General features: G+C 41.2%; 1 protein-coding gene across 1 annotated transcript in view; it reads left to right on the forward strand.

Annotated features, from left to right (window-relative positions):
• The window catches only part of arfgef3 (ARFGEF family member 3), a 48,266-nt gene that overhangs the window by 6,225 nt on the left and 26,079 nt on the right, over positions 1-15,962 (forward strand). The window contains exons 3-16 of the mRNA XM_055227471.1: positions 1,292-1,373; positions 2,871-3,011; positions 3,092-3,160; positions 4,847-4,963; positions 6,526-6,571; positions 7,553-7,637; positions 7,754-7,858; positions 8,773-8,885; positions 9,595-9,839; positions 10,768-10,880; positions 10,955-11,087; positions 11,291-11,539; positions 12,132-12,406; positions 13,566-13,915. Of these exons, the coding sequence (XP_055083446.1) occupies positions 1,292-1,373; positions 2,871-3,011; positions 3,092-3,160; positions 4,847-4,963; positions 6,526-6,571; positions 7,553-7,637; positions 7,754-7,858; positions 8,773-8,885; positions 9,595-9,839; positions 10,768-10,880; positions 10,955-11,087; positions 11,291-11,539; positions 12,132-12,406; positions 13,566-13,915 (2,123 nt within the window). The remainder of the gene's footprint in view (positions 1-1,291; positions 1,374-2,870; positions 3,012-3,091; positions 3,161-4,846; positions 4,964-6,525; positions 6,572-7,552; positions 7,638-7,753; positions 7,859-8,772; positions 8,886-9,594; positions 9,840-10,767; positions 10,881-10,954; positions 11,088-11,290; positions 11,540-12,131; positions 12,407-13,565; positions 13,916-15,962) is intronic.

Here is a 15,962-nt window from a genome sequence, read left to right on the forward strand (position 1 = left end):
CAGGGTCATTTTCAGTCTGATGCTAAACTGGCACCAAGCCACGTCCTCTGGAGCACAAGCCACAGCGGAGAGCAAGGTGATAATGAAGGAACTTTAAGGTCCTGTTCTGGGCTTTATGGCGGCTTAAAATATATATTTAAACATACTTATTCAGTCCAATGGTTTAAACTCAGAAGGACTCTCGGATCTGAGGCGTCACTAACTAAACTCCAGCACCTGCAGCCAATCAGCACAGAGACTTACAGTATGTATTTCTCTATCTGCAGGTTAAGACTCTGGACACACAGGTATAGATGTGATTGTTAGTCCTTTTTAACCTTGCTCAGATGACATTCCTTTCCTTTAACAGTACCAAACACGTGTGGAGGAAACAGCCTAACATCATGTAAATCTTTATTTCTGAAAAAGTGTCTGTTATAACCATTGTAAAAGCTAGATCCAGTGCAGAGGCGAAGCAGAGACAGGCCTGTAGTTATTAGCAACACAACACAGACTCCCTCATCTGCACTTAATGAGACACGACAAGGAAGAGGCTAAAGAGGTCTGACTCTGCACACTTTTACAACACAAAACACCATTTAGAGCATTTGACAAAAACAATGGATGAGAAATAGGCGGCTATTAAAATGGCAAAATACAATAACTCGTATCAACTTTATTAAAGAGCTGCTATTTTACTTCTATTTACTGCTATTTTTATGGGGTACTAACTGCTAACACATAACAAATTTGTGCTCTGAGTATCCCCTCCCTGTCCTCTATGTGCTAAATCACTCCCCCTTCATAGCTCCATCACAACACAATCAGGTTTGTCAAGTTGCTGTGTACAGTTTTCTATCATGTTTTTGTATATTTATGGAGAATTGTCGTGTGGGAGCATGGGTGACGTAGGCTTGCGGGCGGATAATTAGACAAAATCTTACTGCTACAGCTGTAAGGAGAGTTCAAATAGGGCCAGGAGACATCACTAAATTACTTAAACATGCATGGCTGACATATAAAACCTCTTCAGGTGTGTTTTTGATGAGAGGACAACGTTATAACATGGTAGAAAGCTCAAAAAAGTCGATTTAGCATAATACCCCTATTTAATCCTAAATCCTCTTGACTGACAACACTTGCGTCTTTGGACTGTGCCTTTAAATGTCAGACCTCATTTAAACTGTTGATAGGTTTGCTCTGAATATTAATAAAAATGTCACTGCAAAAATAAAATGAACACGTGATTTGTTGGCATCAGTTTGAATAGACATGAAAACCTAATCCTTTGCTGTGCTGATTTGTCCTGTAGGGAGCGCTGTCTGCTGCCTCTGCAGATGGCTCTAGAGTCCAAGAGCACCAAACTGGGACAGACCGCTCTCAACGGGATGCAGGTGATAGACACATACACACACTGTCAACACATACAAAAACTACTGTAGTACTGTCACATATTATTCCACATTTGCACCACAGGACAGGTTTGGTTGCCATGGCGTCGTGAGTTTGAGTTCCTTGCTCCAAACAACAAAATCACTGCTAATGCTCATATATGCAATGTACTTGAATGTACTTGAATGTACTTGAATGTCACAGTATCAAATTGTGAGAAAAAGTTATTTTAATCCTGGATGACCCACAGCATGAGCATAGAACCATTCACTGCTGCCAGCACTGCCCCCTGGTGGTCAGTCCCAATCTATGCAACCAGCTTCATGAAGTAATCCGTGATGGATGAAGTACTCAATTTTGTTAGCTAAGTAAAAATGCAGCTTCACGGGTAAAAAGCTACTCACATAAAAGTAAAAGTATCACATGAAAAAATCTACTCAGGTAAAAATATTTAAGTACCCGTTTAAAAATGTACTAAAGAAAAAAAAGTGAAAGTATTTCACACAAATGTTGTTAATTAAAGTGTAAATGTAGTGATATTGATTAAAAAGTACACATATTTTGGTCAACAGCAACAATACAAATTCTATTAACTTTTTTGTGTATTTATTTTTGTTTGATCAAAGCCGAAGCTTGAATGCAAAAACTTTAGTCAGGGTGTTACCACAAACATGGTAAAAATAAAATAAAAGATGAGCCCTGAATCCACATTACCAGAGATTAGATAGGCCTGTGATGATAACACATTCTGAAGAACGATATATCGCTACAGAGAAGCGATGATATTTAAACTGCTTTTTGCCAGTGATTAAGATTAAAAACATACCTGGACTTGTGTTTTGTTTCATTCACACATTTTTGAGTAATACTGCATTTTTAGTCTGTCTACATCTACAAAGCTCAAAATTCTCTGTTCCACCTTGTGATGTCATGAAGTGGTAGTTTTCAAGTTAACAGCTCCTTTTACCTTTAGTTCAGTAGAAATTGGCAATTCCAGGGCTGAAATTATCCAAATGATTCTAGTGAAAGTGTATGGAATTTAAAAACACACTGGAGCACAGACAACATTCTTTTCCTTTAACAGTACCTGTATAACCACATGACATCATAAGGTGGAACAGACTGTTAATAATTTGTGCGTTAAACTTGTGTGAATGAAACAAAACACAACTGTACCAAATATGTTTGTGATGAGGAAACAACATCATAACAGAGATCAGAAAACTGCGTAATTTGGGCCCTTTAAAATAAAGCAAGATAAACCAAGCAAACCCTTTTAAATAGACAGTCCCCATAAAAGTTGTGTATTACAACTAAAATAACAAAAATCTCCCCATTTTTGCAAAGAAACTGTACATGCGATAAATATTGAGCCCCAAAATATATTGTCCCATCTTTCTTATTTTGAACGATAAGTGGATATAGTGATTATGGTGACAGGCCTAATCAGCTCCTCTCTCGTTCCTGTTCACTTCCATGCTGTTGTGGTTGTGTTTCAGAAGCTGCTCTGTGATGATCGGCTGGTGGCAGGTCTGGGGCTGGAGGTGGAGATGTTGGAGAAGCAGCTCCTGTCTCAGATGCTGGAGGCTCTGAGGGTCACGCCCAACCTGCATGAGGACCTGCAGGTGGAGGTCATGAAGGTCAGCTCCCCCCTCACTCCACCGGTGCTCCAGCAGGTCCCTGAGAGCCTGTGTGTAACTGTGGCTGTGTCTCTGAATAGGTCCTTCTGTGCATCACCTACTCACCGAACTTTGACCTCAACGGCGACTCCATCCTCCGCATCGCTCAGGTAAGAACTCCACATAATAGCTGTTACAGTGTTCTACTGGTTTAAAACATTCCCTGGGGGTGTGATGCTAACTGTAGGCACTGCTCTGTCTGAATGGTTATTACTCAAGTTAGACTTTAATCTGAGCACAATCTGACCAGAAAGCACTGATTTAGTTGGAACTTCAACAGGTGAGCTGATTTGTGCTGTTAAACAAGTCTCTCACACATAAAATCACAGTCACAAGCTAGCTAGCATTAGCCAATAGTTTTTCTTTGAGTCACTTTCACCTTTTTGTTGAAAATCAAACTCCTCCACAGGACTTCTATTGACAGGCTCCTGAAAATGTGAGAAAAATTAGTTTTCGGACAATCTTAAAACTTTTTTGACAGTGTTTGCAAATGTCTGCACTGTGTCACCATGGTAACTGCTATACCCCGTAATAGATGTAACACTAGGTGTTTGTGTGTCCTTTACACTTTAAATGTCTCCTTAGTCATTTCTATACAAAGCGCCCACATAAGCAGCTGTGTAGTGTCCCACAGAGACACACAGACATATGGGCCGTTACCCTGACCGCCCCCGCCATGTGAGCTACAGCAGGTAAAGTGTGCTCAGGGGGGCAGAAAAGCATCTTACATGTTTTGTCCCTCCAGGCCACCGTCTGCTAAGAAGGTTATAACTCAGCTCTTTTATGATGGCACCTCATAAATAAAACCAAGGACATTGGTCCCATGTGAGAATGAGCAGGCTCACCCCTCATTGGTCCTTTAGCTCATTGGATTACATGAGAGGAGAGGTGACGGGGGCTGGATGTACTTTTATTATTGAAATACCTGTTCTATATAACATGGTTTACAATACCTCCATAAGTTTGGACAGCTTGTTAATGGAGTTGAAGAGGTGGAGGTGTGTCCTTGGGCGCTGCACTGTGGTGCTCCCATTGTAGGCTCCATTAGGCATGGTTGGGTCAAATGCAGAGGTTCAACTGACCTTATGTTTGAGCCCAGACTCCAGGGCCCTCTACATCAGTGTTTTTTAACCTTTTTAAGTGACAACACACCATCCACTGAAACATTAAAGAGGAGGTATCCCCTCATCAAAAAACACGCCTGAAGAGGCTTCAGATGTCATCCATGCATCTTTGGGCATTTTAGCGACCTCTCGCCGCTATATTCAAACCCTCCTTATGGTTAGTGTAAGATACTGTGCAATGCTCAGTGCACATGTAAAAGGGTGTAAATAGCATAGACATATTAGATGTAGTTTGTCCATGTGTGTTGCCGTAGGCCCTGTGTCTGCTTAAAATTAGGCACAACTCTGTTCTGGTTAAGGTTTGGAAAATACTTTGGACTTGCTTTTAGTGTAAAACAATGTTAATTTATTGTAATGCTACACTGAAAAAAAGCAGTCAGGAAACCGTGGTCTTTGGCGGCCTTTTGGCACGGCCACTGTTCATTTACTTTTAGGGAACTATGGATGATGTAGGTCATGTGAGGGTCCTCTGGGTGGAGGTCTGCAGCCAGATCCCTCAACATTTCTGGCATACAGGAACCTCCACCCCAGACCCCTCTCTACAGCAGACACTTCTGTAGTAGAAACATGTGTACGACTTTGGATTGGCCCTTGATCATTTTTACTTGTAATAAATAAATTGCCCATCAGAGGTAAAGTTACATGGATCGACTGACGTTCTTCTGCGTGTAGGTGTGCATGGAGACGTACGAGGCGAGCGGTCACCAGAGGAGCATTAACACAGCGGTCAGAGCCACACTCAGCCAGATCCTGGGAGACCTGGCTCTACAGCTGCGCCACAGACAAGAGGTACTGTTTCCCATTAATTTTTACCATAGACCTTTCAAAAAAATCAAATATTGAATCAGAGCTTTTAATCATGTTTTAGTTATTTCCTTCTCATTGACCCTCTGAAGTTGTATTTAGACTGTTCCAATTGTGTTTTCTTAATCGCTAACAAAAAACTGTGGTAGGTAATGTTTGTTTTCAGTCCAAAAACACTTCTAATGAATGTTTTAATATCTTGGACTGATGGCATTTATTTACTACATGACCAATTAGCCCCGAGCAAGCTTCAAACTTTTAATTAACTTTTAAGTCTATGAGAAAAATGAATGGGACATTGACTAAAGGGGGCGGTCTCTTACACACTGCTGTCTGTCCTGTTTATAGACGAAGTGAGCGATGATGAGGGACTGTTTAGGTAATAGCAGAGTATTGATCGGGAGCAGGAGTAGTTATTAAACGCTGCTCTGAGAAGACGACATGATCGATACATTCAGATGGAGAGGGAGGAAAGCCTGAAGGATTATGAAAGACTTGATTAAAAAACACAAAGGCCATTTATCAGACCGCCACAACAGCTCTGGGCAGTCTATCAGCCCAGCCTATTGTGAAGTTTAGATTTATCCCAATGTTTTTTCGCCCAGAAGATCACGTTCACGTTCTATAATGTGATGTCATTATTTCAGAGGAGATTAGGGGCCTGTGTAACTCTATGGAAGGGTCACAGTTTAGAAGGAAATATCCAAACTTCTTCTTATTTTTATTTTAATAGATTGGCTTACCTTAGCTATTGACTAAAACAAATCATCTTTTGTTTATTAAAGCCATGAAACGCATGCATCTTTGCTGTGAGTTGTTTATTTGGCTGTAATATTCCACGGTATGGCATAAAATATCTCGATCACCAATTGGAGGTTGTTCTGAAGAAGTTTTTGCTTTAACTTTCTGGGAATCATGCAGTTGATGTGCAACCTCCAGAAAGTTACACTGTGTTGCTTTAACTATCCACAGATCCCCAATATCAACCAATGCAGAGTAATAGGGTTTATTTCCTTCATATAAAACATAGTTAATTGATCAAAGTATGTTAAATCAGTCCTATTCTGCAAAATTCACTTTTCAGAGCTTTTAACCATGTTCTGGTTGTTTCTTCTCATTGAGCCCCTGAAGTTGTATTTGGAGTGATCTTTAATCTGTAATCTCTTATTTTCAAGACACTATTTTACTGATCAACTCCTGTTTTCACCTCCACCAGTACATGCCCAGTGAGATGTACTTACTTGTTTCTCAACAAAAAGATTCTTAATCGGTACTCGTAGAATTTTGCAGCATTGTGTAGTCATTTTAGTACAAAAGAAAAATACAAAAATCTGCAGCTTGCGCATGTGATTTGAAGCTATCCATAGGCGGGGGCCAACGGCATGCAACACTTTGTTGTGATGACGTTTACGATATCGTCAGCTCCCATAACACAGAATGTGGTATTAACAGAACCAGTTTAAAATTCACTCCTTTCAAACCTTGTACACACACACACGCACACACACGCACTGTTGTGAATAGGCCTGTGTTTGTCTGGTCCTCAGGGAGCAGACGGAGATGAGGTGACAGCCCCGCCACTGCAGAGGAAAGGTACGCACACATGACACTTGATGGAATTTTGGTCAACTTGAACCAAAGTTTTCAGATACATATTTTTTGACAATAAACTGAAATTTCTAGGGATGCATGAAGCCAGCTTCATTTCTGATACCAATTCCAACTTTAAGTGATTTACAGCTTAAAGTGTCTGCCAATACTTGATATCAACTGATACAGCGCAGAGACTGAACACAGAATTTATTTCCTTAAAGGCTCCATAATACTCTATTTTATCTTTATTATAATGTTGTTTCCTCATTACAAACATATCTGGAGTTGTGTTTTGTTTTATTCATACATTTAACACACAAATCCTGCATATTTAGTTCTTCTCTCAGACAGAAAACACTGATGTTGTTTGGTAATACAGGAAGTGCTCCACTCTGTTTTTAACCTCCATACACCTTCACTAGAATCATTTGGATGATTTTAGCTCTGGAGTTAATAATATCTACTCAACTAAAAGTAAAAGGTAGCTGTTAACTTGAAAACTACATCTATGCATTTTGAGTTTTGGAGTTGTAGACAGACTATTAAAAAAGTGTTACTCAAACATGTGTGAATGAAACAAAACACAACTCCTTATAAACTGGATTAAAACGCACAAGAATCTATATTGAGTAATATAGAACCTTTAATACAAACATAAAATAAGACAAAAGTGTTCTTTTCATTATGGAGCAGATATTCTGAATTATTGACACCAACAGTTTTGACGTCTCTAGAAATCCTTCACCAGAGTAATGAATAAAGTGGTTTTAATAAAAGGTGTTCATGCTTAAAGATAATATTGGCTTCAGAGATGATTAGAATTTTGTAAACAGTGGCTCACTCAAACTCTGGCTGCGTAGTACTACACAAATATGATGGAGTTTGTAAAGTACCTACAGTATCAAAGTGATAGCACTACTTACACTGATGAAACTCTTCTGTATTTAAAGTGGACCTAACACATGTGTTATTGTGTTGCAGATATTTCTCCCACGAGCCAGGCCCTGTGTGAGGACGTGGTCACTGTTCTCACTGTGTTTTGTGAGAAGCTGGAGTCAGTGGACAGGTACTGTGCACAGGGCTATGAGGCTCTCCTGTGTGTTACATGTGTGCACCTGTTTTCTACACAGTGAAATCTGAAAAAAAACAACAACAAAAAACGTGTGTTTGTTTTATCCGCAGTGATAACCCTCTGCTGCAGCTGCTCTACCTGGAGTGTATTCTGTCCATGCTCAGCAGCTGTCCTCCCACAATGCACCTGTCCAGAGGATTCACTGACCTCGTGTGGTAAGGCTGGCACCAGAACTCTGTGGTTTCATTCATCCTTTAACTTGTTACATGAGCAGGTAAACATGAGCATTTCAGGTTGGAGCTTGATTATGGAAAAAATTAGGGGTTGGACGAGATAGAACTTTCATGAAAACGAGACAAGACGAGATTTTAAAATAATTTGCAATAATTGTATCAACTCACAATTTTGAATTAGTTGAATGTTTTATATATTGTGTTGCGAAAGGGTTTTATGTGTTGACAGTTATAAAAATGACTATATTAAATCATTGTCATTTTCACGGCCATTAAACTACCTTTATGCTTTAAACACAATTCTACTGAGTAAATCTCCATATCATCACTCCTGATTATTACAATGTAGTCAATATATAATATGTTTTTTTACACTTCATTTTTATTATTGAAATTATTAGACTAAACCTGGGTCTGTTCCTCTGTTCTGTCTGTCGCTCTGGTTCCTCCCCTTTCTCCGCTCACTGCTGCTGGATGAACAAGGCTTAAATATCTCTCTGTGGATCTTTTTCTAACAATGTTTAAGTTGGTAAAACACTGCATGTTCCACGTTGTCCAACTTTAGCACTGATTATCAGTGTGGATATTGGTTCTATCACTAAACTCTGCCCCAGTTTTTATTTCGTAAAGTGTTCTCTGTCTGAATATGTGAACTGCAAGTGTCTAAATGGAGGAGTCTTTTAACTACAGCTGCTCAAAGATACGCAACTCTCCAGAGCCTGAGCGAGGCATAAATCTTTCATGCCCGTGCCAACTGTAAAGAGTCTTGAGGCAATTTAATCACTCTTTCCATCCCTAAAAAGATTATCCCAATTTGAATGTCAGTGTTTCACGCACAGCATGCAGTGCATCAGGGTGCTTAAGATTAAGAGAGTCTTTGTTTCATTTCCCTCCAGGAAGCAGCTGTGCCCATCCCTGGTGGCCATCATGGGGAATCCCGTCAATGACAAAACCATCACTTCTCACCACAGCCACACTGGGACGCTAGAGAGAGACAGACTCACTCTAGGTACCGATGAGCTATTTAAACTATTTTCCAATCACTTATTTCATTTTAAATGGTCAGGTTTGTTGTAATAGTGTCTAACAGCCTCTCCTTTTCACGATAAGGCCTGACCAGCTCCATGGGGAAGTTAGTATTTGAACAGGCGCAGTGAACAGAAAGCTCCCGATGGATCATCACTGAGAGGATGTTATAGACTTTACATACAGTGTAAATAGTTTACCAGAAGAATCATGTTTGTAAAACAAACAGATGATAAGTCTAAAAATATAATATTGATGATGATGATGATGATGATGATAATAATAAAACAATAATAACAATAATAATAATAATACATATTTTAAAATAACTATTGACTTTCCAGTAAATGTATTTAAGTCAAGCCTAAAAGTCTTGTATATGTTAACCTTTGGGACAAAAACCTATTTTTATCGGACATATCCTCCAGTACTTGGCTCTAGTGGAAACGGTTGTTGTGTCCTTGGGCAAGACGCTTCAACCATCTAGCCTGGTATTGATGTGGTGTGTCGATGGGTGTTGGTCTATGGCAAACATCTGCACTCTTGAGACAACCAGAGCTAGTCTGGTGGTGTCGTGAAAATGGCTTATAGTTGTAATTGAATACATTGTTATAGTTGTTTATTAGCATTAGCAGCATGATTAGCAGCTAAGTCAAACTGCTAACCCTGCCCCCCCTCCCTTTTTTGACCAGTGGGCCTGGAGCTGGACTCTTCTTCTGGGGGAGTGTCAGACCAGGGCAGAGGGTCAGGCTGCTCCTCTAGCGCCCCCTCCATCACGGCCCCGGTAGTGCGCACCGTGTGTTACATCGCCGCAGAGCTGGTGCGGCTGGTGAGCTGCGTGGAGTCCATGAAGCCCGTTCTCCAGTCGCTGTACCACAGGATCCTGCTGTACCCCCCTCCTCAGCACCGCACCGAGGCCATCCGTATCATGAAGGAGGTCAGGACTATTTACATAAATACACTGCAGTCTCAGAAACCTTTAAATGAATCATCAGGGTAGTAAAAAATTGCTCTTGTTATTTATAAAAAACAAACTGCTGTGCTGTTGTCAGTGCCTTTGAAGTGACCATCTATTCACACTATAACCATTCATTTATTAAGGCAAAATGCTGCGGTCAGTCCGGCGTCCAGCAAAAATAGACTCCCAATGGAATTAATTTGGAGAGCTGCAGTACCTCTGTCTCATTTATAAAGCGTGGAGCTGTATAAAAATGTTACTTTACGAGACTTTCCTTGTTAAGTTTCTGATCTATAAAAAGACATGAAACATTAAAATGATTATTCCCCAAACTATTGTAAATGTACAGTTTTATAAAAAAAAACAAATAAAAAAAAAACATGAGGTACTTTAATTAAACAGCAGAATGAAACACGTAAGTACTTACTTTGTATCAATAATGGGTCATAGAACTTATTTATTCAATTTATTCCCTCTGCAACTCAAATCTTATTATACTATAGAAAAAATAACAACAATTCCTACACTAATACCACAATAAATACTGACTCCCAAAAATATTGTTCTATCTGTCATATATTGAGTGATAACAGTAGCTGAGTTGGCAGAGTGTCTGTCCACTGATCCGAAGGTTGGTGGTTCAAATCCTGCTCTCAACATAAATATCAATGAGTGGTCACATCTCAGGTTGACAGTGTGAGTCCAGCTAAATTCTGTGGGAACCCATCTCGCCCCCAGTATCTGTGTACACTTGTGTGTGAATGGGTGAGTGGTTCCTTGATGTAAAGTTCTTTGAGTGCCTTGAAGGTGGAAAAGTGCTATAATATATTTCTAAGTCGCTTTAGTAATTATCTTGTCAGGCCTTTTGACCCTACAGCCTAGTACGTTTTTTTTCTTATCGGTGCAGATCTTGGGCAGTCCTCAGCGTCTCCTGGATCTGGCCGGTCCCTGTGTGGCCGAGCCCGAGCCCAGAAAGAGGTCATTCTCCAAGAGGAAGTCCCACCTGGACCTTCTGAAGCTGTGAGCCACTGGTACATGGTGCAGGTGTTTGCTTGTGATGCTGCGTGCCTCATGGGTTCCTCTGTGCTCCTCAGGGTGATGGACGGCATGAGCGAGGCCTGTGTGAAAGGAGGTGTGGAGGCCTGCTTCTCCTCCGTGTCCTGTGTGTGCGCCCTGCTGGGGGCGCTAGAGGAGCTGTCACAGGGACGCGGCATTCAGCCTGAGCAGGTTAGTACATTACTGAAAGTTCATGTGTACAGTAAGATAAATGAGTTTTATATTTTATAAATCAAAGATGCTTCACATATTTGAACCATGTATATATACAGTCTATGATTTGAACATAAAACAAGGACAAGACAAACAGAAAACCACGTCTCTAATCGACCAAGAGTTTCTTTAGTTGATGCCAGCCCTACTGTCATGTGTAGGCACGTGTGCTGCTGCGGCGCCTGGATGAGCTGAAGGAGGGCACAGAGTCCACGCGAGAGTCCATGGAGATCAACGAGGCGGACTTCAGGTGGCAGAGGCACGTGCTGTCTGCCCAGCCTCCACCCTGGCACCCCAGCTCTGAGCCCAGCCCCGACATCAGCATCAGCATCACCACGGAGACCGGGCACACCACACTCGACCTGGAGGAGGCGATGGAGCGCACCACACCCGAGGAGTGCGGGGAGGAGGTACACATTAGGGAGGGGAGGTGAAAGAATGCTATTCTAACAGAGCCATGCGTTCATTGAAAACACAGTTTGAGCGTAGAGTCCTGTCATGGTTTATGGACTTAAAAACTCTGCAGGAGAAGTCAGGAGCTTTACCTATGACATAATAAAACTGACAAAATGTAAACTGAGCATTTTTGAGAGCACAGACAACTTTGGACTAATAAAGCAAGTGTGAATGAAACAAAATACAACTCCATGTGTGTTTATTACTGAGAGGACAGCGGTATATATGGTGTGTGTATGTGTATATATATACACACACATATATATATATATACACACACACACACACACACACATATATATATATATATATATATATATATATATATATATATATACACATACACATACACATACACATACACATATACATATACATATACATATACATACACATACACATACACACACCATATATACCGCTTTTACTATGGATCATACCTGGGTGACTGAGGGATTACACTGATATAAACATCATTGGTTGAGTGGTTAGATCTGTTTCTTATGAGTCAAATACCTAAATTTGAAAAAACTGTTTCTCCTGTAGGTGCGCATCCCGTCTCCATCGTCCTGCATGAGTCAGGACGAGGAGCTCAGAAGGCAGCTGACCTCAAGACTGGACCAGAGTCGGGGGGGAGAGGAGGACAGGGCAGAGGGGGACAGAGACAGGCCTGCTGCTGTAGGAGGGGTGGTGCCTCCGGACGTCCTGCAGAGGAGTCACGGCCTGGTCTACCCCGACATCACCAACTTCCTTTCTGTGGAGTCGAGAGGGCGGGGCTATCACGGGACAGGATCAGCACGCTACAGCGAGAGCAACTTCAGGTACAGATGAGAAATTATATCAAATTATAGAATAAAATAACAGAACTTAACTCGTTATGAGGATTATATTGTTCATGCTAATTACCATATTGGTTATTTTTTGGGCGACAGTAGCTCTCTTGGTACAGTGTTTCTCCACTGATTCGAAAGTTAGTAGCTCGAATCCCGCTCTCAACCTAAACATTACTGATTGAGCGATCAGGTCCACTGACCCACAGGTTGGCATTGTGATTCCACCTGCCACAGATGAATGCTGTTGTTGTGTCCTTGGGCAGGACACTTTACCTCATCCCCAGTATCTGTGTACACTGGTGTATGAATGTGTGTGTGAATGGGTGAGTGGTTCCTTGATATAAAGTGCTTTAAGTGTCTTGAAGGTGGAAAAGCGCCATATAAAAATGTGACCATTGTTTTTTTATTGATAGGATCCCCATTAGCGCAGACAAGCTCCCACTATTCTTCCTGTTGTCCAGTTAAGATAATTTGTACACAAAAATATTTGCATTTCAGAAATATAAAAGTTAATTCACTAGCAAGGAGCACACCACAAGAATGGTATACAATAAAGATATTTATAAATTATATGGATAGATGTGGAGTCTGTGTCGAGACCCGGGAATGGGTCTCAGCCGATCTATGGGAGGGAGAGGTCGAGAGAGAGGGCTTCTGGGTGATTAGAGGTGTGGTTGAAGTGAGCCGTGGTTTGCTGGAGAGGAACAGGAGCTTGAGGCGTGGTCGTGCTCCTGGATCTCAGTTAAACATATTAACTCCACACAATTAACAGAACATTAGTAAATTGTGTGAACAAATCTAAAACATCTATAAATTCTCTAGAGACTGCAGATATAGTTGGTTTAATACATATTTGATGCCAAGAATTGTTTCAGTAATAAAACTATATCTACAACGCTAGCAGATACTGTTTACTGCTGCTGTATCTATGTAAATGTAAATGTAAATATAATTACTCAAACATGCACAGATCTAAAACTCTTCAGGGAAGAACATTATAAAATGTTAGAAAATTCCAAAAAGTCGATTTGTATAATAGTCCCTCATTAAGTACCCTCTTTAAATACCCTCACTTAGACTTTTGCTTATGCATGTATTGTATGGGTTGTGCTGTGGTAATGGCGTCTTGTCTCCTGTCTGTGGTCAGTATGGAGGAGCAGGACCTATCCCGCACAGAGCTGGACTCATGTGATCAGTACTCTATGGCAGCGGAGAAGGACTCTGGCCGGTCGGACGTGTCGGACATGGGCTCTGATAACGTGTCCTTGGCCGACGAGGAGCAAACCCCACGGGACTGCCCAGGTCACCGCTCCCTCCGCACGGCAGCGCTCTCTCTCAAACTGCTGCGCCACCAAGAGGCTGACCAACACAGCGCGCGCCTCTTCCTGCAGTCGCTCTCTGCTCTGCTGCCCCGACTCCTGGGGTTGTCCACGGCCACAGAGGTGGACTCCAGTCTACAGAACTTCTCCTCCACCTTCTGCTCTGGGCTGCAGGCCGGTAGGTCATGGAGTCATTCTAGTTATGCCTGTGCAATAAATAATAACTTTTTTGTTTTGTTTTAATCATATTTTAAATGTATTAACGATTTTATATATGAGGTACATCTGACAGAAATAAGAGGCACAGACCGTTCAGAAATATTCAAATTCTCTTTATATTATAAATAAATATTCTCTTTATGTACTAATGCTGTTCCTTGTGAAAAGAATATTTGGATTAGTGTGTTGTTTCATTCACATAAGAAGGCGATTGACTGAATACGCAGGTTTGCTCAACAAGTCAAAACGCTCTGTTCCACTTGCTGATGTCATAAGGTGTCACCTCATTTTTTTCTTGAACCTCATTTAGTTTCTCAAATCGCCCTCACTAAAGCATTGGCAATACCTAGCAGACATTTGTAGCCTTATTTTAACTGCTCCACTCTTGTCCTTGCGACGTCTGATGGCAATACTTGTACAGTTGTAGCATTAGCCCTTCATAGTATTATCTACCTCCCTCTTCCCTGGACACTCACACAGTACAGTGCTGCTGTAGTCACTGCATTTGTGTGGCAGAGCTCTTAATTAACAGTTCTCCCTCCGAGACATATCCCATGATGCATCAGTGCTAGTTAGCCTGTGGGAGGTTAGCATGCTCGGTGCAAAGTGGTCTAATGAATTCAACACTTCTGCTGATCCCCCAGGACACTACAGATTAACTCCCTCTAAATATCACATTTACACAATTATGCAGACTTTTAACATGTTTAAGGGTTAAGAAATATAAAAAATATAACAATTATTGATAATACAAGACTAGTTCTCTTTCACATTGTGTTAAAGGTCCCATATTACACAAAATTAACTGTTGTGAGCTTTAGACCATGTTATAATGCTTACCCTTCAAAAACATACCTGGAGTTGTGTTTTGTTTCATGCACACATGTTTGAGTGACCCTTTTTATTAGTCTGTCTGCATTTCAAATGCTCAAAACTCTCTGTTATGATGTGATGAAGCTTTAGATTTCACATACCTATTACCTTATGTTCAGTAGAGATGAGCAATTCCATGGCTGAAATCATCCAAATGATTCTAGTGAAGGTGTGTGGAGTTTAAAAACATTGGCACACTTCCTGTATTACCACATGACATCACAAGGTGGAGTGTTTTCTGTTTGAGAGAAGAACTCAGCCTAAATTTGCAGGGTTTGTGTGTTAAACATGTGTGAATGAAACAAAACACAACTCCAGGTCTGTTTGTGATGAGGAAACAACATTATAACATAGATCTGAAAACAGTGTAATATGGACATTTAAGGAAAACCAGCAGATGGTTTAAACCTAAAAGGCCTCCATCTGATCTGAATGGTCACTACTTAAACACCCGCACCTTCAGCTAATCATTAATTCATATACACTGAGAATGAGACACACTTGTATGTGTCTCTGTCTTCAGGTTTAGGCTCTGGACACACAGGGTCAGTTGTGATTGTAGTATCTGTTTTAAAACTGTAAGAGTAGTGGCTACATCTTCCTTTAAGAGTGAATACGTTTCATCGCTCATCCAAGTAGCTTTGATCAAAATGTGACTCAGGTGACAATTCACACCTGATGCCTCAGACTGCACTGGATCCAGCTGTGACTCCAGTGTGTGAGTTTTTTTTGTGCTGTGACCATAGACTGTATATAGAAGTGGACTAAGTGAGTGTTCGGCTCCAGTCAAATGCAGTTCGTCGAGGCTAGCAGTTGCAGGGGCCAATTTGGAGCTGAGTTCCTTATTTGGAACTCTGATCTCGAGTATCATAGCAACCAAAGATCCAACCAGAGCGAGGCTGTGGAAGGTAACACCCTTTCCCCGGCCACTCCTTTGGTTTAGCAGGGATCGGGCAATCAGACCTGTTGCTAATGCTAGCGGGAGCAACCTCGAGGAAAGAACATGCCTGATTTATCTGTTATGAATATTCAGAGCAGCAACAGTTACAGAGAGAGGGGCGACGGTTTTCCAATGCAAAGTGAACTGGAGCCAGACTCGATGGAGCCGGAAGTGCACTCACGAGCATTTTCTA

The sequence above is a fragment of the Periophthalmus magnuspinnatus genome, chromosome 15 (genome assembly GCF_009829125.3).
Source record: "Periophthalmus magnuspinnatus isolate fPerMag1 chromosome 15, fPerMag1.2.pri, whole genome shotgun sequence".
NCBI classification, from domain to species: domain Eukaryota; kingdom Metazoa; phylum Chordata; class Actinopteri; order Gobiiformes; family Gobiidae; genus Periophthalmus; species Periophthalmus magnuspinnatus.